This window comes from Ciconia boyciana, chromosome 4 (genome assembly GCF_034638445.1).
Source record: "Ciconia boyciana chromosome 4, ASM3463844v1, whole genome shotgun sequence".
Lineage (NCBI taxonomy): Eukaryota > Metazoa > Chordata > Aves > Ciconiiformes > Ciconiidae > Ciconia > Ciconia boyciana.
In genome coordinates this window covers 42,664,174-42,688,820 of record NC_132937.1, presented here as the reverse complement: position 1 = coordinate 42,688,820, position 24,647 = coordinate 42,664,174, and the positions used below count along the sequence as shown (strand labels likewise).

The 24,647-nt window shown below is 41.0% G+C and overlaps 1 protein-coding gene across 1 annotated transcript in view; it reads left to right on the top strand.

The window, feature by feature from the left end:
- The first annotated feature begins 3,695 nt into the window (after positions 1-3,695).
- Positions 3,696-24,647, top strand: part of JMY (junction mediating and regulatory protein, p53 cofactor) — a 72,829-nt gene continuing 51,877 nt past the window's right edge. The window contains exon 1 of the mRNA XM_072859666.1: positions 3,696-4,986. Coding sequence (XP_072715767.1) covers positions 4,081-4,986 — 906 coding nt within the window. The 5' untranslated portion in view covers positions 3,696-4,080. The remainder of the gene's footprint in view (positions 4,987-24,647) is intronic.

Sequence of the window (24,647 nt, the reverse complement as noted above, 5' to 3'; positions counted from 1 at the left end):
TGCAACAGCAGTCGTTTGGAATTGATCAAACTCTAAATCAGACTTCCCAGATGAGACCTGGTTTTCTCAAAAACGCTTTGTACTAAAGCTAGTTTACCTAAGGTGTTCAAGGATTCAGATCCAGAAGGGTATAATTTCAGTTCAGCCTGGAGCATGCTGTCGGAGTCACACACTAGGTGCCGGAATGTTTGTACAAACACTTAGAGCACTATTTCTGTTCTTGTTCACAACATCAGCATGCAGAAGACAATTTAGGCAGCATTGGGTGAGATCACTTTGCAGTGGTTCAGGTTATTCAATCCATGGAGGACCCAACCTTTTACATCCAGCAATTACTAATCCACCCAACATGTGTGCAAGTAAGTACAGATGTGCAGTTCCATAGGGTTTCATCTCCTCACCAGCCCGGTTCTGCATTTATTATCTACACATCTGCCTAGGCAGGCTACCTCTTGTGCTGAATTTGGATGCTGTAGTTTCCTTGTTCTCCCAACACTGACCTGAACTGAGATAATGTCTGATAACCAGCAGATACAGGCTCAGGGAAATGATACTGCAAGGCAGACAAAGTACAGAGTAACTCCTGGAAGTTTGCAAACCTACTCTTCACTGGCTTATTAATTCAAGATCTTATTAAATATCACTGCTTGAAGACTGCCCAGGGATAGCAATGACTCAAAGTACTCCCTGCCTTAAAAGTTCTGGCACTTGACCTAGTTCTTACCAAAAAAAATAGGACATCAATTGGATTCCTAACCTTATATTTCAGCTCACTAGTGACAGGATGTTTGTGGCTCTCAAAAAGCTTTGGCTCTATAAAATGTAATAATCCACCTTGTTGGCTGAGTAACTGCTACTTCTAACAGCCCTGTTGGTAAGGTTAACTAGGCCTCTCACGTGTGCAGCTTCCATGATAGTGATGGGATCCTCATGTGCTGAAGTGCCATGTCCTTAGCAGCAGTGTGGCAGCAGTTCCCTTCTCTCCAGATGGCTTGGGTTTTCTTCAGAAACACTCCCCAGTAGTTCTTTCAGTTGCTGCAAACTTGGCACCTTTTTAAGGTGTGGGAATCAACTGCAGGTTATGCTGATTGGGTGCTACCTAACCCAGTTCTGCTTAGTGATGAAGAGTACACCCCAACACAAGCCCTGTTCAGAAGGCTATTTAGGCTTTTAAGAATGTAATTTTAATTTTTTGCGGGTTTATTTGGTAGAAATCAGCGATGTATGTCCTTTAACCACCCTCAAGAACAATTCACCAACATCTAAAAAGCCTGCCTTTTATACTTTTATGAATCAAAAGTTATGCATGTCCCCCAATACAGAGGTTCCTATGAAGGCTAGTCAGTGCTCCTTGATAATATGATTTTTAAAAACTGCTATTTCCTTCCAGGTTTTTCTGTAAGGGTACATTTTTGCCAAAATATAATAGCCCTTGAGATCTGATGGCACAGCTTTTCTGCTGCATGAAAAGAGGCCTATCAGAAACTTCATTGTAGCTGAGTGATTTTCAGACTAGTTTTCAGCCAGCTCCCAAATGTTATGTTTACCCGATATCTGCTTTAAATCATACCGGCTTGCCCCTCTGATATCTGAGAACCGTCAGGATAATACTGCTTCAAAGACCTCAGCCTTTACAGTAACATAGCTGAAACACTAAGACTCTGATCCTTTGGCTGATGAGAAATTTTGAATCCATGTTTAATTCTCTTAAGCCTGGAGATATAGATGTACAGACACTGTTGCATCTTCATTGTTTTAATTTTTCTTTCATGCATTACTGAAGACAAAATTGGATTGCTGCTTACATTCATCTACTGAAAATTTGTTTCTGAATACTTAACAGAAAGAGACTGTATTTCCTCCACCAATGTATTCTTTGCTTGTTTGCTTGGCCACTTCACACGGGGTATAATCAAATCTTCCAGATCATTTCACAGGTGCTTTGATCTGGTGCCTAAATTTACGGTAACAGAAAAGAATGCTGATCTCCGAGATGTACAGCACACATCACCCTTAGCTTTAGAACGCAGATATGGTCCTTCCTCTGCCTGCTGAGCCATAATTTCCTCCTTTTTCTTAACAGCTGTGACTTGCGGTATTCGAGACATAACCTTGATTCTCCTGCATATACGAGGTTGCTTTGTTAATGATCAGAGAATGTTTGGCTTGCCAGAGGCCCTCCTCAAATACTTTAGCCTCCAAAGACAGGATGCTAGTTAATACAGTAACTTTAGAAAAAAGCTGTGACTCACTTGCTTCTCTGGCAAACTCAATTGAGAATGTTTTATTTCCCCAGTGCTTCCTCTAATTTGGAGCAGGACAACGTCACAGGTGGGCCAATGCGTATTGTCTACTGATCTTATTTTTGACGCAAGTATTTTGGGATTGTTAGAGTAAGAAATATTTTTTTTTCATTTGTACAAGAGGAGAAATGGAATATCCCAAAGGCGACCAGGAAACCGGCCCTTGGCCTTCAAATTGCAGGTGATTAATCATTCCTTTCAGACATGCTTATGAGAGTTGTCTATGCCGGTTTTCTGTAACCTACGTGCTCTGCAATACACTTGGAAACCCCAGAGAGCACTGCAGGCACTGCCAGTTCTGAAGTAGGACTGGCCAACACGAGCATAAAACACCATGTCTTGGTGCAGTTAACTTCAGCTATAAAAGTACACAATTGCCCGAGACAGCTATTTCAGAGCATGCCCTTGTCTCCAGGTCTCGTCACAGATGCTGCACTCTTTTGCAGCCTAACCACAAGTGCAAACTTCTGCTGCATGGCATGCCCTTAGGTGCTCTTGATAATGGATCTTTTGAGTATTTTGGTCCACTCTCTAGTCAGAATTAAGTCATACAACTAAAACAAGCTGCTGTACCACATCCTTTCCCATAGCCATGCAGAAAGACACTTTATAGGAAAAGCGGAAACAAATCCTCTGCAAATATAATTTCCCTGTGGGAGGATTTGTTGCCTGGATGGACCTCCATACTTAGAAATCTTCTGCCAGGTTGGGGGCAGAGGCCCTGGAAAGCGGCACAAGCTGCAGGCTAGAGGAGAGTTGGCAGGGGAGCTGCAGTGCAGGACTGCTGAGACCAGTGTGCCCCACCGGGCTGACAGGGAGTTAACAGCAAGGCCAGAGCCGCGGCAGGCAAAGCCAGCGCCGCGGCAGGCAAAGCCAGCGCTGCCTCAGAAGCTGCCCGGAGCAGAAGCCGTTGCCCCCAGCCTGCTCCCAGGAGACAGGGCGCAGGCACGGCAGAGGTGGCAGATTTCACCCTGAACGGCCCGCTTCCCCCGGCCCGGCCCGGCCCTGCCCCGCTCCAGCCCGGCCCGGTGCAGCCCGCTTCCCTCCCACGCACCCGCCCGGCCCCCCAGCCCCTAACGGCCACTGCCCGGCACGTGCCCTTCCCGGCATGCAGCGAGAGGCGCCTGAACCGCCGCGTGGTACGTCCGAGGGGAGGGGCGGGGCATCGCCCTTCCCCGCCCACCACGGGAGCGAGAGGAGGGAGGGCGGGAGACCGCGAGCGTGGCCGGCGGAGAAGGAGCGGGGCGGGGCGTGAGGCTCCGCCCACCCTCCTCCGCCTGGGAAACCAGGGCGACAGCCAATGGGGAAGGCGTCCCGCGGGGCGGGAGGCGGGGCTCCGGGAGGCCGCGGGGCGGGGCCGGCGGTGAGTTGCCGCAGCGCCACCGCCGCTTGTAAACAGATCCCGCCCCACGTGACGCGCGTGAAGTACCTGTGCGGGGGCACCGGGCATTGTCCGCCGCGGCGGCAGGTCGATGACCAGAGGCGGCGGCAGGATTCCTCGGCGGCGGGCTCCGAGCAGAGAGGAGGTGATTCCTCTCTGTCCTCCCTCCCCACCCCCCACCTCCCTCGCCGCTCCGGTGGGGGTCCGGCGCATCCTCCCCCCGGCGCCTTCCCCGTCCCCCCGCCGCTAAGATGGCTGATGGCGGGCAGTGAGGCGGCGCGCGGGGCTGCGGGGAGCCGTTGCCGGCCGGCGCGCGGCGGGGCAGGCGGGAGCGGCTGACGGGACGGGAGCAGGGAGGGTGGGGGGGTGTGCGTGTGTGGGAAGCCGCGCAGCGCCATGTCCGCCTTCGCCCTGGAGGAAACGCTGGAGGCCGACTGGGTGGCCGTGCGGCCTCACGCCTTCCAGGAGCGGGAGAAGCACAAGTTCGTCTTCATCGTGGCCTGGAACGAGATCGAGGGCAAGTTCGCCATCACCTGCCACAACCGCACGGCGCAGCGGCAGCGCAGCGGTTCCCGCGAGCTCCGCCGCGGCGGCCCCGCCGGCCCCGAGGCCAGAGCCGCCCCCAAGGCCGGCAGCCCCACCGTGCGCAGGGGCCCGGCCTGGGGCGCGGACTCCGGCCTGCCGCGGGGCTCCTCGCATCCCCGCGCCGAGGCGGGGCTGCGGGGCTCCGAGCGGGGCGCGGCGGCCGAGGCGCTGCCGAAGAGCCCGCTGCGCGCCAAGAGCAGCCCGGGTCGGCGGCCGCAGCGGGGCCCGGAGGCGGCAGGTGCCGCCGAAGAGATCGAAGTGCTGGAGATGGGGAAGGAGGAGGCGGCCGCTGCGCTGTCGCTGCCGTCCTCGCCGCCGCAGGCAGCCGAGCCGGCCGCTCCTGACGCGGAGCCCCCGGGGGAGGAGTGCAGCTGGGCCGGCCTCTTCTCCTTCCAAGACTTGCGGGCTGTGCACCAGCAGCTGTGCTCGGTGAACTCGGAGCTGGAGCCCTACCTGCCTGCCTTCCCGGAGGAGCCGTCGGGCATGTGGACGGTGCTGTTTGGAGCCCCGGAGCTATCCGAGCAAGAGATGGACGCTCTCTGCTACAAACTGCAAGTTTACTTGGTCCACAGCTTGGATACCTGCGGCTGGAAGATCCTTTCACAGGTACTCTTCACTGAGACTGATGACCCCGAAGAGTATTATGAGAGCCTGAGTGAGCTGCGACAGAAGGGGTACGAGGAGGTGCTCCAGCGGGCCCGCAGGCGAATCCAGGAGGTGAGGCTACCACATGGTCCAGATATCTCCACCTTAGTGTTACCTTTTCCTTACTCTGTGACATCTTCTTTAGTTGTTCTCTCCAGCTGCTCCCTTCTACCTTTGCAGACTCGATCAAACCGTGGGACAAAAAAAAGTACAGGAAAACTGTCTAGTTTAAAAAAAAAACCCAACTTTGAAAATCTAAGTAAGAAAATGAGGCTTAACCTTTCCAAGGTCTCTAGGGCCAGGATTTAAGAAGGAGCAGATTTCCCAAGTCATCTGAGTGTGGCTCAGTACTTTTTTCTGTGCAATCGAATGTAGATGTTTGTGAATAAGGAGCTGATGGATTTGGCAAGGCCTCGCTCCCAGATTTTTGTTCTTGCATTGCTTTGCACCAGGATATGTTGGAGGCTGAATTTTTCTGTTTAATGGGAGCAGCAACATGTGGTGTTTATTTTGAGAGTACAATTTAGGCACTTGAGGCCAAAAAATTTTAGGTTCCTACAGGCTCTGGGTGCTGAATCTGGTATTTCAAGTGAGATTATGTTTTCCAGTGGAATTGGAGTAACTACAACTCAGCTGGTAATTTCTTAGAGTTGGGATTTTAAAAAGCAGGCTGTCTGGCCCTAGTGAATATTTACTGCATTGCTGTTGCTAGTGTTTGGCAAGACTTGGATGTTTTAGGACACTCCATCTCTCTTTCTGATACCATACTATTTAGATGAAAGTAGTTGAGGAGGTTTTACTAACTTCTAGCATCAGTGTGTGAGAATTTTTTTACATCTTTGTGGACTGAGGTATATGAGGATCCAGATTTTTCCAGTGAAAAAAGAGAATTTTACACTTGTTTTTATGTTTTGATGGCCTTGATCCAGAATGTACCAGGATCTATCTAGGTGTGACTATGTGTATGCATCAGGTTATGGAATTTTTTATTTTTGCAAACACCATCTAAATTCTATTGTATGGATATAGGTCAAGTTTGGCTGCTTCAGCTGCCTGCGTATATCCTACCAATGTTGTGTGTTCAAAAATGTGTGGTGTTGAATGTTTGTTCCTTGATGGAGTATGAGCGTATCTGCTTGCTGTCTGTTCTGATGGAATAGTTCTGAGTCTTTGTAGGATTCAGGCCGAGCTTTTCCTTAGTGACTGGAGTTACAGAGTGTGAGAAAATTGTTTTATCAATGATGAAATAATGATAAGAGCATCCAAGTGTAGCATTGTCAGGTACAAGTTTATTTCCAAACTGTTGTGTTAGGATATATCGTTGTGATTTTTCTTTTTTTTTCTTGGCTATTTAAAGGGCTGAATTCATCCTTATTAATTTTGGTATGCAACTGGTAATTAATCTAATAGTCTTCTGCAGTAGTTTTAGTCCAGCATATATGAAAACATTGTCTTCCGCTTTTTTATCTTTGACTGCATGAATGCTTGGGAGCATGTGCTTAGATTCACTTAGCCTTCATCTCAGGAGTTTTTATAAGGAGCTGAGCAGGACGAGAGGAGTTCCTGTTAAAACGTGGAGTTTGGGCACTGGGTACCTGACTCAAAGCTTGTGGTGTTTTTGAGGAAACACTAATTCGGAATTACTGTGCAAGAACTATTTGTTTCTTGGAGAATCCCAGCTTCTATTTTGTTAGCACCAGCACTGTCGGCAAAAAATAACTGTTATCAATAGGCAATGCAAGCTTTATCCATCAAGATCTCTAAACTATAATATCTTATTCTCTGTTAATGTTCAGAACTTGGTGCAGACAAAATGGCAGAGCCTGTTTGTGTATTTGACTACAGTGCAACCTTCCTTTCCCATGGTAACCAATCCAGTAGCATACCTAAAGTCAGTACAGCTGTACTTCTGTCACTGTCAGTTGTGTAAACTGATCCTTCTTTAATTAAAGGTAGTTCATGTTTAAGAAAAGAAACCAATAGAATGACCTGCTCTTTCCCTTTTGACTCTCAGGTTTCTCTTTTCCTTGCCTGTTAGTCGTTTACTTGGTCCACAGGAAATGTCTTTCTTTTAAGCAAATACTGGTATTGTTTGTCATTGCAATTCTAAGTGAATGAAGCAATGGGTGATGGGTACTGCTTGGTATTTCAGAAGTAAAGGTTTTTCATACTTTCAAGAGAACCTACTGAATCAATGTTTCATCTCTCATTTTAATTTTCTTTTCCATCTGTGCTTGAAGTCTACCTGTTAGCTGATTGCAGGAATGATGGATTCCTGCAATTTTAAATGATTTTACCTCTTACAAGAACTTCTGGGGAAAAGGGGAAGGGATTGAGCAGCATTGGCAACTGAAATGCTATCAAGGAGCATAGTGAATGTGGAGGGTCTTCATTAATGTAAAATTGTGCAAAAATCAAGTTTAGAACTCCAAGACTTCGGCTTAACATTGTAAAATGTGCCTCTGGTTTATAATTATTTTGTATATCTCTTTTCCAGGATAAATTCCTCTGTGCAGTTAGATATTACTTGAGAAATGCTTGCAGTTTCTGTGATTATATTCTTTGAGGTAGAGAAGCAAAGTAAGCAACAAAACCTCCCCTGTTCATTGTTTCAGCATCCCCTACTTGGCAATCTGTTGCTTTCCATAAGTTACACACAAGCCAGTTTATTTTCACAGCAGTTAATAATTGTTGCTCTTTGTAATAGGCATTTTTATCTCTGTCTCAATTATAAACCTTTAATAAGCCAGAAGAATGCTGCAAGTAGAAACAGATCCAAGATGAGGAAGAAAAATAGTTTCAGAGGAACTGTATGACCTGGAATTGATTTCTTCTGCATAGTTTGCAGTTTTGAAATAGCACATCTTTTATTTTTTCAAATAAAACTACTAATTCTGGAATAGTTTAGGAATTTAATTTATGTTAATTTATGTTAAAGTAAAAACTTGTATTTAAAGGACTAAATATTGTTCTACCTCATTTTTGAAAACAAATAAACACTTGTTTGGTGCCCTTGTTCATTAAGTTTATGCCTGTTTAAAAAATTCCTCGGGTGCTCAGCTAGAGGTCTGAGCTCCCAAATGGAGACATGATACAGAATCAGCTGATGACCAGATAAAAAGATGTTATTATTTCAACAGAGAGGGTAACACTGAATCCTTATTTGGGAGTCCAGCTTCTTGGCCAGTATTTCCAAAATCTTAAACTTTGCGTCTAGAAGGCAGAAAAAGTTCTCTGTACTCTTGTTCCTGCCAGTTTCCTGTCTATGTTCCTCCCCATATAACATGGGAGGAGTTTTTCTAGGCTAAGTGTACATGCTTGTAAATTTTTGTGAGTATGGTAATATCAAAGATGGTGTCATACCTCTTTGTCAATGCTGTGTTGGCAAAGGGTTGAATGTAGTCACGGTTTTGATGAATAAAAAGTGGTGTTAGTGTAAACTGTGATTAAAAGGGTTTGGTGGCTTAGTCACACCAACAAACATGTTCCATGGTATGCTTATCCTTTTACTTGCTCTTGCATAGTAAGTTGTGAGTTTGGGAAGCCTACTTTATGTTACATGCCTACTTCAGCATCTTTGCATTAATGGTACCTGTGAATCTCTCTGTTCCTTATAGCTCTTATTTGCCATAGTAGTCTGAAATTTGGTGGATGATAGCGTATAGGATCTTGAATGCCAGTTGTAAAACTAGTCAATTGCTTTAATTTTGTTGTTGCTCTGTAAAAATCTATGAATTCTAGTATCTGCAGGCAGACTGTTAAAGACCATTTTACATCTGTGTTCTGTGTGCATTCTTTTGAACTGCTTTAATATAAAAGTTCAGAAACACTTTTTAGTGATGATTAAATTCTGAAGAAATACTGAGAGCATCTTATTTTCTGTGGCTAACCTAAGACTGCCTTGGGAGTGAGGACGTACTGATATTTTTAATATCTCCTTCCCCTGTGTAGTGGAATATTTTACTAAGCACCAGAATAGCCCTGGGAACTTTTATCTTATGTCAATTGGCTTAATTTTCTTTTGATTCAAAGGGATAGAAGGGTTAAGAAAAGTTAACATAAAAACCTTACCTATTTTGTTACAGTAACAAGTTGCATGAGAAGAAAATGTAGGTTTTTTGACAGAAATCTGTATTGGCATTTTCTTTTCTTCTTAAATCAGTGCACTGATTTATATGTATATAATTTTTTAAAACGACTTGCACAGCTTTAGTAGGGAAGTATTTTTTGTTTTCAGTGAATGAAATATGATTGTCAAATCACACAAATTGATAAGTAATTGATTTGGTTATAAATCATGGAATTTCACGTTTGTTGCTTTCCAAGGGTGCTGTCATGTATTTCTGTTTACATCAAAAAAGCTAAATAATATTAATAAGTTATTCTTTTGTTTTGTTGAACCTGTTCTAATATTTTAGAGAAAATTAATATTCAGGATCATCTCAGTAACTAGGATAATTTTATTTCCTTGCCTTTGACTGTGTGCATCCAGTGCTAAAGTAAATGTATATATGGTGGATAGTGGGGCACTGTACCAAAAATGCAAATTTTCCAGAGGTAAGGTGACCTGTTTCTATTCAATGATCTACTGCTAGGCACAGTGTGATTTAAAGAGAGATTTCAACGTCAAACTCGTAAAGAATGCAAAAGTAAATAATATTAAACACTACAAAAAAAAGTATTCAGTGTTTCAGTAATACAAAAAATAAATGCTAGCAGTAGTGTTTCCATCAAAATCAATTTAATATCTTTCTCTGCAAGAAACAAAGAAAACTGGATCCTGTATGTTAACTGCAATAGCTAGATTTAGAAAATATGTGAAGTGTCTCAGGAGAGAAGACTGGTTTAGATTTAACTTTGGGAGCAGAGACGATTAAAATAAGACATACTGTGGATTTTTTTTTCCTATTGACATGAATAGAGCAGAGTTAAGACTAATGCTGAGCATTCTGGAAATCCAGCCTATTTTTTTTTGAAAGCTTCTTTTTATGTACTCATTATTTGTAGTGCTAACACTTGTTTCCAGTAAAACTGTTTTGATTCACTTTTAAATACTTTCTTGATTCACTTTGTAAATAGGCTATTTAAGTACTGTACCAGTACTGTAAGTTAGTACTAACCAAAGTACAGTATGTCAGCAGCTGTAGGGCATGCTCTGTAGAGCAGGTAAGTAGACTCCAAGTTTTTAGGAGACACGTGATAATACTACCCTGGCTAGTACTTGTGTTGCTGCCCAACCAAAGAGATTTTCTTCCTTGTCAGCCATCGTCTATTTATTTATCCTTAGCAGTTATTTCTGATTGTTACAAACTAGTCCTAAGTTAATAAATATTTCAAAGGCTCAGCATTTTAGGTGCTGGAAGTTCACATATGACTCATTCTGCAAGCATCAAATCCAATAGCAAGTATACTGCAGTACATTTTCAGATAAGCAGGATTGAATGTGGAGTGGTTCCCCGTTCCCCTTTTCTGCAAATAATAAAAATCGAAGTCACATGGATGTTTTGTTTTCAGTGTTTCAGTGAGTTTCTGAGATGTGTTCTGTATATTTAAATCCATGTTACAAGTTAAACACTTGATGATGACATCTGATACTACTGGAAGATGTAGAAATGAGGTAGAGAGGGCTATGTCACTTGGGATTCTTGGACCCTTATAGTAGCAAGTATAATTAAATATGCAACAGCTTAATCATATGGTGGACTCACAGTTGCTGAAAGACTAAGATGTGATTACATACCATTTTAAAATACATGCTTTAAAATGGCTTCTAGGAATCCCGTATTTAAACGACATTAGACCATATTACCATGGTATTTGTTTCTCTCTTCAGTCTGTGTATTAAAACCTTCTAAGTCCTAAGAAAAATAACAATTTAACTTTTAATTGAAAATCGTATCTTTTATCCTTCTTCCATTTGATATCTTCTTGAGTAAATGTTTAGGTTTTTTTTCTAGTGCCCTTCCCTTTTACTTCAGTTTTATAGGTAGCAGCAAATTGTTTCAGAGATTTATAGACTTGTGATCATAGGTCAGTTAGATTTTTTGTTTGTTTGTTTTTGTCAGTCTTTTTGTGTTGTTTCTTTTCCAGTCCCAGTAGGGTACTTGTTTTGGATTTGAAGTTTGGTGGGTTTTTTTTCTTTTTTTTTTCCTCCTTCCTGCAGTGCACTTATGGGATATATATGGAGATAGACTTCATGCATTGTTTCATTAATTCCGAGTTAAGTCTGACAAGAGCTAGCTGAAGACGATGAATACTACCGCTGTATCTGAAAACAGCAGAATGCTTAAAATAATGTACATTTCTTCAAAACATGTACAAATGATATGTACACAAAGAAAAGGACATCCACTTGAAAAATTAGGTCTTCCTTGACAGAACTTAAGTCTTAGGTGAAAAATAAGAGCATATTCTGTAGAATATAGTAATACTGTTGAATATAGCAATACAGTATGACCCTTAGTCAGTAAGCTTAGACTTAATTTTTAGAAACTGAAGACAGCAGCTTGCCAGTCTCATAGCTCATTTCCTTATCCAAGTACCTGGGAGGAAAAAAAAGGAAATAAAATGCAATATATCTTCTGCTTAACTGGGATTGGGGAACTATTTATGTCTTGTAACTGGGGAACTTCCTGCTGATGAGATTATTTTATTTGATATTCCCCTTCAAAATTTGAATTGTTTTGTTTCCCTAGATGTAGAGGTAGACTTTCCTCTGTTTTTTTTGTTTAAAGTTGTCTAGTGGATGTACAGTTGCAGCATTTTCATATGACAGACTGTTTTGAAGAGGTGTGTACCACCTGTGTAATAAACACTCTGTAATCCATTATGCTCCCTGGGATTCACAGCTCACTTCATTTCTTAGCTTTTAGAGGTGGTATTGGGTTGTCTTTATTTCATGTTTACCTTTGTCTTCTTGCATATCTTTTTTCTCAAATTTTCCAGCATTATTTTCTTTCTCTTAAATTGAATGTCCTACCTTTAAGTTGATGCCTTTTAAAACTGCTTTCTTAATCCAGTAACTTTTTTGTCCCCTCTGTTTCTGGCTGAGCTAGTATTACACAGGCAGGCAGGTTTAGAATTTGAAAGCCGATTCTTTCTACGCATTTCATCTTCTACATTTCTTGCTATAACAAGACACTGCTTAGAGATGATCAATGAGGTTTATGTTGTTCTTTATATATGTAAATACTGCTACCACAGAGCTGAAGAAGACACTGAAAAGCATTTCAGAAATGGCTGCACCTACTCTTTTTCCTCTTTGGGAAGGTGCTTTTAAGTATCCCTTTTTGATATTAGTAGAAACATACCACTGCAGTCCACCAGGAAATTGCTATTATTGGCAAGAACTTCATTCAAAGTGGGGATTCAGTCCAACTAAAGATACATCTGCAAAACTTTTTTATCTTTTCAAGAGATGAAAACTTAGCCATAAGGGAATATGGTAGGGAAAGAAGGAAGATAGGATAGGAGGAGAGGGAAGGAGAATGATGATACTTTTAAGATACATATTGACTAACTCAGTGATGTTATTTTTATTTTTATATATATATATATATATATAAAATCTGAGCTGTTGCTCAGCCTGCTCTCTGCTAAATAGGGGTTGGCAGTGGAATAAGGTGGGATTGTGGGATGTTAAACCTGTTGCTTTAGCAGTTCAGAGTATCTTCTAAATAGGCTCAATCCTATTCCTTTAGTTTCTCCAGAGAAGAATCAACTATTAACATTTGGTGATACTGTAATGTCACAGAATTACAGTATCACTGTGGGTGAGTCTATAATGCCACAATGTATTTTTTTAGTACCATACAAAAGCAAGAGAAGTAAATGAACATGAACTGAACTCTCTAGAGGAACCTGCACCTAAAATGTATTTTGCGATTTGGAGCAACTGGAGTACTCGGGAGTTGCCAGTAATATAACAGTTATATTGGTTCTTCTCTCTTTCACAGAAAACAAACAAAAAAACCCTAGTTAAAATAAATTAACTTTATTTTTTTAAATATGCCACAAGTTATTGTTAATTTACTATGCAGTAAAAGCTTGTAAATAAGATATTCTGCTGTTGTAAACATTTTCCTGTGTTAAAAATTGAGTGTCCAGAAGTTTTGTCCTGCTGCTGGTATTCAGCATGATAGTGGTCTGGGGAAGGGGCCTATGAGGCTAACAGCAGCTGTAGGTGTAGCCATGTAGTGTATACTGAGCTAGATTAGAAGATTGAGAGTTTTTGAGGAAGGGAGCCAAAGTTAATATACATTGGAACAATTTATTTGAATTACTCATACATCTTGCATAGTACTAACATCACTGTAACCATTCAGAACAGAGATCTTGGATAGGTCACTGAAAATCCCTGCTTTCAGTGCAGTGCTGTTGAATAGCAAGCATGCAAGAATGTTTTAACAATGGTGAAAAAAGAATTGTGCCCTTACAGGATCTCATCAGAAAGCTGGTGGTGCTGCTTGCTAGAATACAGGTTAGTCTTTAACAATAATTGTAGAAGCCCTTGCAAAGCCTGAAACAGGATTATAAAAACAAAGGAAATAGTCCAAATTTGTTGGGCAGGACATTGGATGATCTCATAGTATCTTCCAGTCATAAGCTGTATAAATTAATAAGGGAAATGGGTTTTTGTTTTAATTAGTTTGTTGCTGAAACTTGCCCAATTTCCATTTTCTGAAGAATTTGGGCCTGAAATATGAACCAAACCATTATTAGTTTGTCTGAAAACTTAATGAGGAATTTTAACACACAGTTGTAGACGTTAACTTGAAATGTCTCCACAAATGTCTCCTTGTTTACTAGCTCTTGCTTGTCAACTGTGTCCATTATTACTAGTAACCTTATTAGAGGTTCATTTGTGCAGTTTGGATTTTACTTTTGGATTAACTCTTCTGGTCATAGGTAGAAAGGTGTTTCGATGTGCAGAGAGCTTCTCTGGCAAGCTAGGTTTTGAAAATCATCATCTGGAGCCATTCAGAGTAGATGTAAATAGGACACTAGTGGTGTATCTGCCTATGACTCTGCTCACCAGTTGTGAACATTTTGGCAGAGGTTGTTTTCAGGTAAAAACCTTTTGCTGGTAAGACACTATCTCTGGGTTTCCTTTCTCTCTATTCTTTTCTGTTTGTGGTATTTATACAGTTAAAGTTATCAAATGTGTGGGGGTTTTTTTTGTTACATATGGGGCAGACAAACATCACCCATTCAGAAAAATTCAAATGCTTAGTGGACTTTTTTTGTCAACGAGTTGCTCCTGGAAGGGTGTTATAAAACACTTCCAGTCATTCAACAACCTTTTTTATTTTTTCTGAAAGTAAATTGAGTACCTCAGCTTTCTTAAATGGTAATGGAAATTTGTTTGTTTTATGCTGCTCTTATAGTGCTTTCCAAAATGCATTTGTAGAAAAATGTTTATATGACCTTCTTTTGGAAAGAATGCTATGATATTGGTGTGAGGGAACTGGATGTTTTTTTTTCCTTTGAAAAATGTTGTTTAAGTAATCAATTAGCATTTGTTTGTGATGACTTGTAGACAGTTTATGTGGGTCATCTAAAACTAGTAGTAGCACAACTTTTCACGTAACAGCATTGCATCGTGACTTGTTTTGAGCTACGTTAGGGAGAGGGTATTGTAAAAGATTTTTCAATAACTTAGAATCATAGATTACTATGTTAGAAGGAGATTATTATGTTAGGAGGAACCTCTCTGGGTTTTATTTAGTTGAACCCCATGCTTAAAATAGAACTAATTTTGATTAGGCTTTTTTAAAAAAAAAAAAAAACCAACCTCAACTTTAAATAACACTGTGTGCTTTATATCTGTTTTAAGGAAATTTAAAAAAAAGGAAAAGAAACAAATGTATTAATTCGGTTGTGAAACTTTTGAGGGAGAAAATCTGTAGATCAGTTTTAGAAGATTCTGAAAGTTTTTAATTTTTCTACAAGTAGAACTGTGGCTTCAGAGCCCAAATTCTTCAGCCTTCAGTGATGTGATATTTATTTACAACCATCAGATGTCAGAATTTTAAATTGTACCATTTTGTCACTTCAGAGTAGTATAATTCAGCAAAAAATCCTTATGTGGGAGGAGTTTAAAAAATCCCAAACTACTTGCAATATTGGAGCTGTTCTGGAAGAGTTGAATTCATAGGTAAATGGTATTATTTCAACTGTGTTTTATCATGCTGCTTTATCACACATGGATTTTATTTCTCCATAACGTTTAACCTGTGTAATGTTTCGCCTTCGTTTCTCCATGAAAACAGGGACAAAATCAACCCAAATGGTAACACCACAGAATACAAGTCTGTGTTTGCCTGACACTAATATAAATTACTTTTGTCTGAAATGTTGTGCTGTTATGAAAGTGATTTAATAGCTTGTTATATACATGACATTTGCTGTTAGAGGAAGATAGTGCGCATACGGGTTTTCAGGAGTTTCTTCATGTATTTAGCCTTTTGTTAGTATTAGTGGGCTGTAAATGCGATCTTTCTATTGGGCTTTTTTGTATGTTGTATTGAACTTTTAAATAAAAAACACCATTATTTTAGCTTAGAAACTTTAAAAATTACATTTAGTCATGTGTAATGCTGTTTCCTTCTTAGCCCTGCCTTTCCATGATTTCACCATTGTATAAGGTGCTGTAAGGATTGAAACAGTGTTGAACTATACCAGGCTTGAGAAATCACACAGATGGGCATTTGAGTTAACTGTCAGCTGTTGTCCAGAGTTTAAAGGTAGCTCATCAGCTGTGTCGTTGATGGGAGCTGAAAAACTGGATCATCAGCTTGCTAGCGCTGAAAGAGGGGGATCCTATCACTTTCTGTCCTCCCGCCTTCAGCTTTGTGTTCCTTCGTGTTGTGCTTCTCTGTCCTTGCAGTGTGCTGATTCAATTCAGTAAATTAGTCCAAGAGAAGCTACAGAAATAGCTTTCTGCCAGACGCTCAGTTAGTTTGTTGAAGGGTCTGAGAAATACCAAAGCCAGTGCAGTGGAGGAAGAGGGCACCTGAGAGCAGAAGGAACAAGGAACTGGGGTGGAACTGGAAGAGAGGGAAGAGGGGATGGGAAGTGGGATCTCCTTTTGATAGGAGCAAGCCATTAGCTCAGCTCAGCTTTAAAAAGTAAATTCACCCATACCAGTGCTTTGAATCTGGTATTGTCACAATGCTTTACTGGGTTTGAATTAGATTTTTAAAAGTCTAACATTAGATTTATCAGATATTTGAGAATATCTGTTACTATGCCAAATGCATTGTAAAACTGGTAAGAGTACTGATTCAGTGCTGCTGATATGATTCCCGTGAGCTGACTTCAGAGTGAAAATGGTAATATCTCTTACATTATTTTTTTTTCTTCCCATCAAATTTTCACCTTTGTTTTCATAAAAGAACATTTGCTCTTTAGCGGAATGGATGTTTGGCTAGGCCTGTGTCCTGACGTTGCAAACCTTACACAAAGAAGGGTTTTAAGAGTAATATTATAATACCTGCTAAGTAAATGTATTCATTGCATGCAAATACTAGTTTGTTTAGACAGTTGTCAATTTTGAGGGTCTTGAATATGTTTTTCTAACTAATAGTATAGTTCAGAAGCACAGAAGGTCTGTGGACCAATGTATTTTTTTGTGGACCAATGTATTTTATGGCACAGCATGAACACTTAGGTAACGTATGTTCGCAGTCTTCTGGCTCTGGGTTTTTTTTCAATTGGACTCCTGCAGAAAAAAATTACTTAGAACTTATTAGAACATGTGTAATATAAGCTCTTTGCCAAGCCTTCAGGGTGAGGTGTTGCCTAGAAGTCTTTTTGTTCAGAGTTACCATGTTCCAACTGATCAGTCATTCATTAGTGACTTTATCTTTTAGTTATTTTGCCCCTTTCCAAAGGGAAGAAGTCCCAGAGTGCCATAATAACTTTGAAATACAGTAAACATCTATTTTATTCATCAAATTACATTACAATGTAAATACTTAGTTCTGTGCTACTAACAGCAGAAAAAAGCCTAGCACTCCTGTACAATGAGCACTTCTATGCAATTAGCCCTTGTTTGCTATGATTTCCATAGCTTATTTGTGGCTGTGCTATTCTCCATAATATACTAAATTCAAACCAATACATAGTTTTTATAGGCACTCATTTGGTATGATAGTGTAACTCAGGAGTGGCACAGACACATCACACAGTAAGGTAAGGTGATCAGACATGTACCATCTTAAAATAAAAGCAACTTTACCATGATGTTACACATATGTTTGTCTTGTTTACAGAAAAGGAGATGCATAGTTTTTAATTGTTGATGTCTCCTTCTGGAGCTTTCAGAAGAGCTCTGGTGTGCCATACATTGTTGTCAGAGTTGGCAGCTTTAAGCCTGAGCCTTGTGATATTCCAACAAGTTATATATATACATACAGTTCTGCTGAGATTTCTATTTAGAATTTTGGGTGGGAGGAGTGAAGTTGAATTGTTCAGTAATGATGCATACATGGAAATAATGTTTTGGCTCACTTGGCTACGTTAAAATACTACTTCAATTTTTCTTACCCAGTCAGTTCTGTTCCTTTTCTATGGACTTGTATTACAGGTAGTGTATTGAAATGACATGCGTTTTGGTAGGCGGTGTAAATGAACTTGACAAAAGTAATTATTACTGTCCTAGGAGCTGTTAACCTAAGTATAAATAAAGATAACAGATACGAGTGAAAAGAGTCCAAGCAATCTGCAGTGTGCTGGTCTTAGCTTTCTGGTATGTTCTCTTGTAGTGGGTTGACCTTGGCCACCAGATGCTTACCAAAGCTGCTCTGTCACTCCCTCTCCTCAGCTGGACAGGGTGAGAAAATACTACCAAAGGCTTGTGGGTCAAGATAAGGACAGAGAGATCACTCAGCAATTACTGTCACAGGCAAACCAGACTTGACTTGGGAAAATTAATTTATTGCCGATCAAATCAGAGTAGGATAATGAGAAATAAAACCAAATTTTAAAAACACCTTTCCCCCACCCCTCCCTTCTTCTCAGGCTCAACTTCACTTCTGATTTCTCTACCTCCTCCCCCTCAGCAACACAGGGGGATGGGGAGTGGGGGTTGCTGTCAGTCCATAACACATCGTCTCTGCCACTCCTTCCTCCTCACGCTCTTCCCCTGCTCCAGCGTGGGGTCCCACCCACAGGAGACAGTTCTCCATGAACTTCTCCAATGTGTGTCCTTTCCACAGGGTGCAGTCCTTCAGGAACACACTGCTCCAGCATGGGTCCCCCACGGGGTCACAAGCCCTGCCAGCGAACCTGCTCCAGTGTGGGCTCCTGTCTACGGGGCTGCAGGTCCTGCCAGGAGCCTGCTCCAGCGTGAGCTTCCCATGGGGTCACAGCCTCCTTCAGGCACATCCACCTGCCCTGGCGTGGGGTCCTCCATGGGCTGCAGGTGGATATCTGCTCCACTGTCGACCTCCATAGGCTGCAGGGGGACAGCCTGCCTCACCATGGTCTTCACCACAGGCTGCAGGGGAATCTCTGCTCTGGCACCTGGAGCACCTCCTCCCCCTCCTTCTTCACTGGCCTTGGTGTCTGCAGGGTTGTTTCTCTCACATATTCTCACTCCTCTCTCCTGGCTGCTGTTGCGCAGCAGTTTTTTTTCCCCTTTCTTAAACATGTTATCCCAGAGGTGCTGCCACCATGGCTGATGGGCTTGGCGGGTCCAGTGGCGGGTCCATCTTCGAGCCAGCTGGCATGGGCTCCGTTGGACACGGACAAAGCTTCTGGCATCTTCTCACAAAAGCCACCCCTGTAGCCCCCTGCTACAAAAACCTTGCCACCTACACCCAATACATCTCTGCACACCTGTACTGAGGTACACAGGCTCTCTGCATGCAGTTAAAAGACTGTTTTAAACAGGGTTTAAAGAGGAATAATGTGGCTCACTGGATATGAGCAGTTCTTCAGAGGCCTAGAAGACACATCGTATGGAAATGTGCCTTTTTATTTCTTGTGTTTTAAACACCCTGTGTTTTACTTCTCAATATCTTCTTTTGGGTTTTGTTTTGTGTGCATGTGTTTTTGCTGTTTGTTTCTTAGAATAACTGCAAACTTTGAACTTGTTTGTTTTGTGTGTTTTATGTGTGCATTTGGTTTGATTATTTTAATTAATCCGTAATTAATTTAATTAATCTTCTGTAAACAGCCCTTCAGAAAATCCCCCCAAAATCCAGGCAATAACCTTTGCAGTGCATCGGCATACACTTCCAATTCCCTATCTTCAGATAGGGGTTGGACTTTTTTGTCCACTCAGTAGGTGGATGATTGCTTTATGTACCAATTACAAACTATGTAGTTTCCAAATAAGTTTAATATGGAACTCACTCGTTTGTATCTTCTTTTGATCTTAAGACGCTAGACAGATGTAGTGCTCGTTCCAGCACATCTCATGCTGGGCAGTATTACCATATTTGTTTATGCTATCCCAACTTTGTATCCATCTTTTGTATTCTCTCAGATTATTTCTGCCCCAACAGTAAAATGTATGGCTTTGGTCCGTTACTGGGGCATTGACCTGCTACAATAATGCAAATGGTCTTTTTATACTACAAAGGTAAGGATTGTTGATAGCAATGCAGTCATGCAAACAGAAGGCTAAATGTCCTGGCAAGGCTTGATCTTTTAACCACAACAGGTGACCTTGAAATACAGGACTATGCATGTAAGAGAGAAAAGCAGTTTGCCTGTAGTACAGATTTCATCTAGTTGAAACTCCTGCTCATTACCAGGACATGTGGGAGTGTGTTTGTTTTTAACAAGATTTTTTTCTCTTTGTTTAAAGAGAGCTTAAAAAGAGAGAGAATAGAAACAATTTTAAGCACGTTCTCATTTAAGAAATTGCAGTCTTAAGTTCAGTTGCTAAAATTTTGCATTCAAATTTTATGTACTCTGGAGCTTTACTTCTTTGGAACTCATTGTCTGGAGCTCATTGCAGACTATTACAAGTGTATCAGCAGGAGGATTTGGTATTTTACTCTTAGGACTCCTGTTCAGTCGAAAGGGTGGAGTATCTAAAATCTACTCTATCTGCAGTACTGTACTTCTCTCTGAAAACAACTATCCTTAGTTTTACCTGTGATCTTAAATATGCTGCTTCAATTAAAAATCTTTAGAATTCATCCTGGAAATGGCAAGTGATACTATCAGGCATCCAAGAATCTAAATTCGTAGGAAAATAGGGTATTCCATAATTACTAGTATTCCAAAAAAATGAAGATGCTTAGGAAGGGACTGAAAAATATCTTTATGGCCTGTTTTAGGTAAAAATGGATATGTGTCATATTGCAATGCTTTTATAAAATACGCAAAATAAAATAGGAATAACAGGGAAAGTTTTGGGAATAATAGCAAAGGAAATGTAAGACTTGACTCTTAACTGATTAAATCAAGCTTTGGATTACGCTCCCAACTGAGGTCAACCCACACATAATTGCACTGTCTGCTGTAATGCTTTCAAAGCTTTATGGGCAAAATAATTTAAAAAAAAATACTGAAGACAGAAATAATCTTTGTTATATAGTTCAAATATATGTGCAGTTACATTGAAAAAAAGTGTTTCCTGCTGGTTAGAGTCTATCTGCATAAGAGTTGCCTAAAATATATGGATTCATTTAGTTGTGAACAATGTAACATCTGTGAAACATGATTCTTAAAATAAATGCAGTATTCAATGGGTATAGCACTAGTCAGGCCTGTACAGGATATTACTCTACCCTCCTCCACCCACTTCTTTAAATAATATAATTAAAAAATTGTGAAAGCCAAAAATTCATACCAAGACTGTTGAAGTAAATGAACAGTAACACTGAAAGTCTATGCTGAGAATTAATCATGAGTGGGGCATAAAACATGCCACAAAAATTGCTCATGTGTTTTATGCTAACACCTTGAAAACTGCATGGTTTTAAGGTACCAGGTTGGTTTGGGCTTTCAGCCAGCTTAACCGATGTCTCCATCTTACTAAAAGGTATTACCTGAATTTTTGTGTTTCTAATATAGTGTATCGTCTAGGTACTGCCTGTGTAAAAATTGGAGCATACACAGTTAAACTACCTCTGAGTCTATGGAGGGCCTGGTTTGCCTTATGACATTATTAATTCAGTGGATTCTGTGCTAGACCCAGCGTTATTGTTATCTGATAGTCTGAATACTGTCCGGATGGCAGCCAGCTAAAAAAATGCTTCAGCTGACTTTGATCCAGAACAGGAAAGTTTCCATCGGACTGCGTTGTAGAGCAAAGTGGGAGAGGTCCTCTACACAGCCAGCTTAGTACCATCTGTCTCCTATGTCAGTGCCCCTTTAGGACTTGTGGCAATAAAGCAGCCTTCATCAGGCTTACAAGGCTCTGTCTAGAAGCAGAATCAAAGCTATCAGTCTTCTGTTCATAGCACACCGTATTGGGGAAGGCTTGGTGATTGGTAATCACATCAGTTTCAAAAAGCGAGAGAGAACAGTCTGACCCTTTTGTATTCCTTTAAACCGTGTATATAGAGTCATAGAATCATTTAGGTTGTAAAAGACCCTTAAGATCATAAAGTCCAACTGCAAACCCAACACTGCCAAGTCCACCACTAAACCATGTCCCTAAGCACCACATCAACGTCTTTTAAATACCTCCAGGGGTGGTGACTCAACCACTTCCCTGGGCAGCCTGTTCCAATGTTTGACAACCCTTTTGGTGAAGAAATATTTCCTAATATCCAATCTAAACCTCCCCTGGTGCAGCCTGAGGCCATTTCCTCTGGTCCTATGGCTTGTTATTTGGGAGAAGAGACCGACCCCCACCTCACTACAACCTCCTTTCAGGTAGTTGTAGAGAGCGGTAAGATCTCCCCTGAGCCTCCTTTTCTCCAGACTAAACAACCCCAGTTCCCTCAGCCGCTCCTCATCAGACTTGTGCTCTAGACCCTTCACCAGCTTCATTGCCCTTCTCTGGACACGCTCCAGCACCTCAATGTCTTTGTTGTACTGAGGGGCCCAAAACTGAACACAGTATTCAAGGTGCGGCCTCACCAGTGCTGAGTACAGGGGGACGATCACTTCCCTAGTCCTGCTGGCCGCACTATCTCTGATACAAGCCAGGATGCTATTGGCCTTCTTGGCCACCTGGGCACATGTCATAACTATAATTTCAAATGCACATCATGATTTCTCTGTGGTGTTTTTCAAAACTGGATTTTTTTCCCACTTCGGTTTCTTCTTTCTGTCATGTAACTTTTAACCCAAGTGAAATTTGAGACAGCAATTTTACAGTGTTGATCTGACAGGACAAAATAATTTCAATGTGCTTTTGAGCTGGTTTACAACTTTTGTAGAAAAGGTTAATGTTTGGAAGTTTTTCCCCATAATGCTGTCTGAATGAGCCTGTAGAAGAACATGTTAATAGATGGATGGGTGTAATGAGGCTATATGTAACCAGTGCTCGCAGGTTTGTAACTTTCCTACCTGTTTTGAATAATATCCCTATTCAAAAGCTCTTTGGTCTTTGCTCCACACTTAATAAGGTGATACTTTTTGGTTTCTAAATCAGTTTTCATGTTTTGTTATGTCTTTTCTGGCAACTGTAGTTTAAATGAAATTTCGTCACCATTTTCATTCAGAAAGGTCTTCATTAGGCACAGGAAATGGACTCTGTGTGCATCATTGCCTTAGGAAGGAAGAATGGTTGCTTACCTTGTGTTAATAATTTAAGAATATATATATTCTGTAAGAATAACGTGCCCTCACTTGTATTTTTTTATTGGGGGTTTGGTTTTTCTGAAGGAGTTCAGGATTAGGTTCAGGATTGGGGTAATCCCAGCAGCAGACCAAATAGAACGGGACATGGACAAGACCTTGAAACGATGCCCATTTACTTATCTTCTGTATGTGCAGGAATGTAATGGTAGTTCATTACTTTATCCATACCGTTTCTAGTGATGGACATGATTTCACTGAACAACCAACTAATTATAAGTAGATACTTGCTTTTAGTCTCCTTAAGGTGCGTTTGTACTATACTGATGGCCATAAAATTGAAACGGTCCTTCATTTCCTGGCACTTTCACTCCAACTTCTGCAAAGTTGTGACTGTCTTCCAGAATACCAGAGCTATTAAATAGGCCTTAAGAATGGTCTGTAAAGGAAAAAAAAACCTGCATTGCATTATTCTGTTCCTAGAATGAGATTACTTAAGATTCTCCTGTAAATGGTGATAAGTTTTCTCTAATTTTTGTCATTTTTTGTTGCCCTCTAGGATTTGTATCCTAGTAGAATAGTAGGGTTTCACAATGAAACAAATGTGTAAATTTATTTAATAAGCAGATACTAATAGCCTAAGCAACTAAAAGCAAATTAACATTACAGTGTGTTGTAGAGTTACTGCTAATAATAGAGACTCTTCTTGCAATGGGTGGCTTGAGAAGAAAGGTTTCATTTTTCAGTACCTTGACAGAGGGATAATTACAGCTTTGGGACTGCAAGAGGGTTTTCTGATAGTGCCAGGGGGAAGTAGGAGAAGGCTTGAGTTTGGCAGCTCTGTTTTTAGGCACTAGCAACAAGCAAGAGGAGCCAAGGAAGAAGGTGGCTTTATAGATTAGATGGTTAAAACAGCTAATGGGCTGGAATAATGCATGAAATCCATAGGGACTTGGTACTCAAACCCAAGAGGACCTTGGGATGACTTCTGTGCCTATAACTGCAGGTTAGGTTACGTGTGTTTAACCCTGAAAGTTCATAAAATGTCAATTTTACAGACTGCAAGCCACAAACCACTACTCAGTACTCTCACTGAGAACTCAAGTGCCACAAAATATTACGTGCTGTTGGAAGAGAGCAGAAGGGCATAGCAAGTGACATTGCAATAGGAACAATTTCCTAGGTGAAATTGTTTAGGTAATACAACAAATTGCCTCATGATGCTGAGGAATGTCACATCTGTTCTACACCATCTCTCCCAGATCTTTCATCTCTGCTAAGTCTTGCTGAGGGAAAGCTCTTTCTGGCTTGTCATCTGACCATCATTTTAATGCTGAACATGTAAATAAAGCTACTACGAGCCTCTCTCCATTCTGCTCTGCATCCTCTCTGTAATCTTGTCCAATCTTTAGTGCTTCAAAGGAAGCCAAGGTGGGATTAGGAGGATCTTCAGAAGCAAACTTTACGTTATGAAGAAAGAGAAAATTTTTCTTATCTGGTCAGGTAACTGAAACACGGCATAGTAATATAAATGTAGTGGAGCAAACTGAGTAGACAGTATGGTAATCAAGACTTCTCTTGACTGTCCTGAGGTATAAATGAACCAGACACCAAAGGACTGTTGACCAAAGCTTCAGTTTCTAATCTGCAGTTCCCTCTATTTTGTCTTCCAGTTATAATACTTGATGCAGTTGAGTATACTGTGAATATTTCATGTTGGCTTGGCATCCAGCTTGAATGAACAGATAGGAGATACGATGTGCTTATTCCATAGTGTTCCTAACCTATGTTAAGTAGAAATAAACTTGGACTGTGAATATATGCTTTTGAGTTGATAATATAAAGGACAAGAGACTTTGACTTTGAAAATTACATTAGGGGAATTAATTTCAGATAATCTTGTCTTTGTAAATACATCAAGTACTCCACATGTCTGTATGAGATTAGTTTTTGTTAAATAGTTGCATATTTTTTTAGAAATGGTAAAAGATTTCCAGCAGCATGTGAGGTCTGTCCAGGCA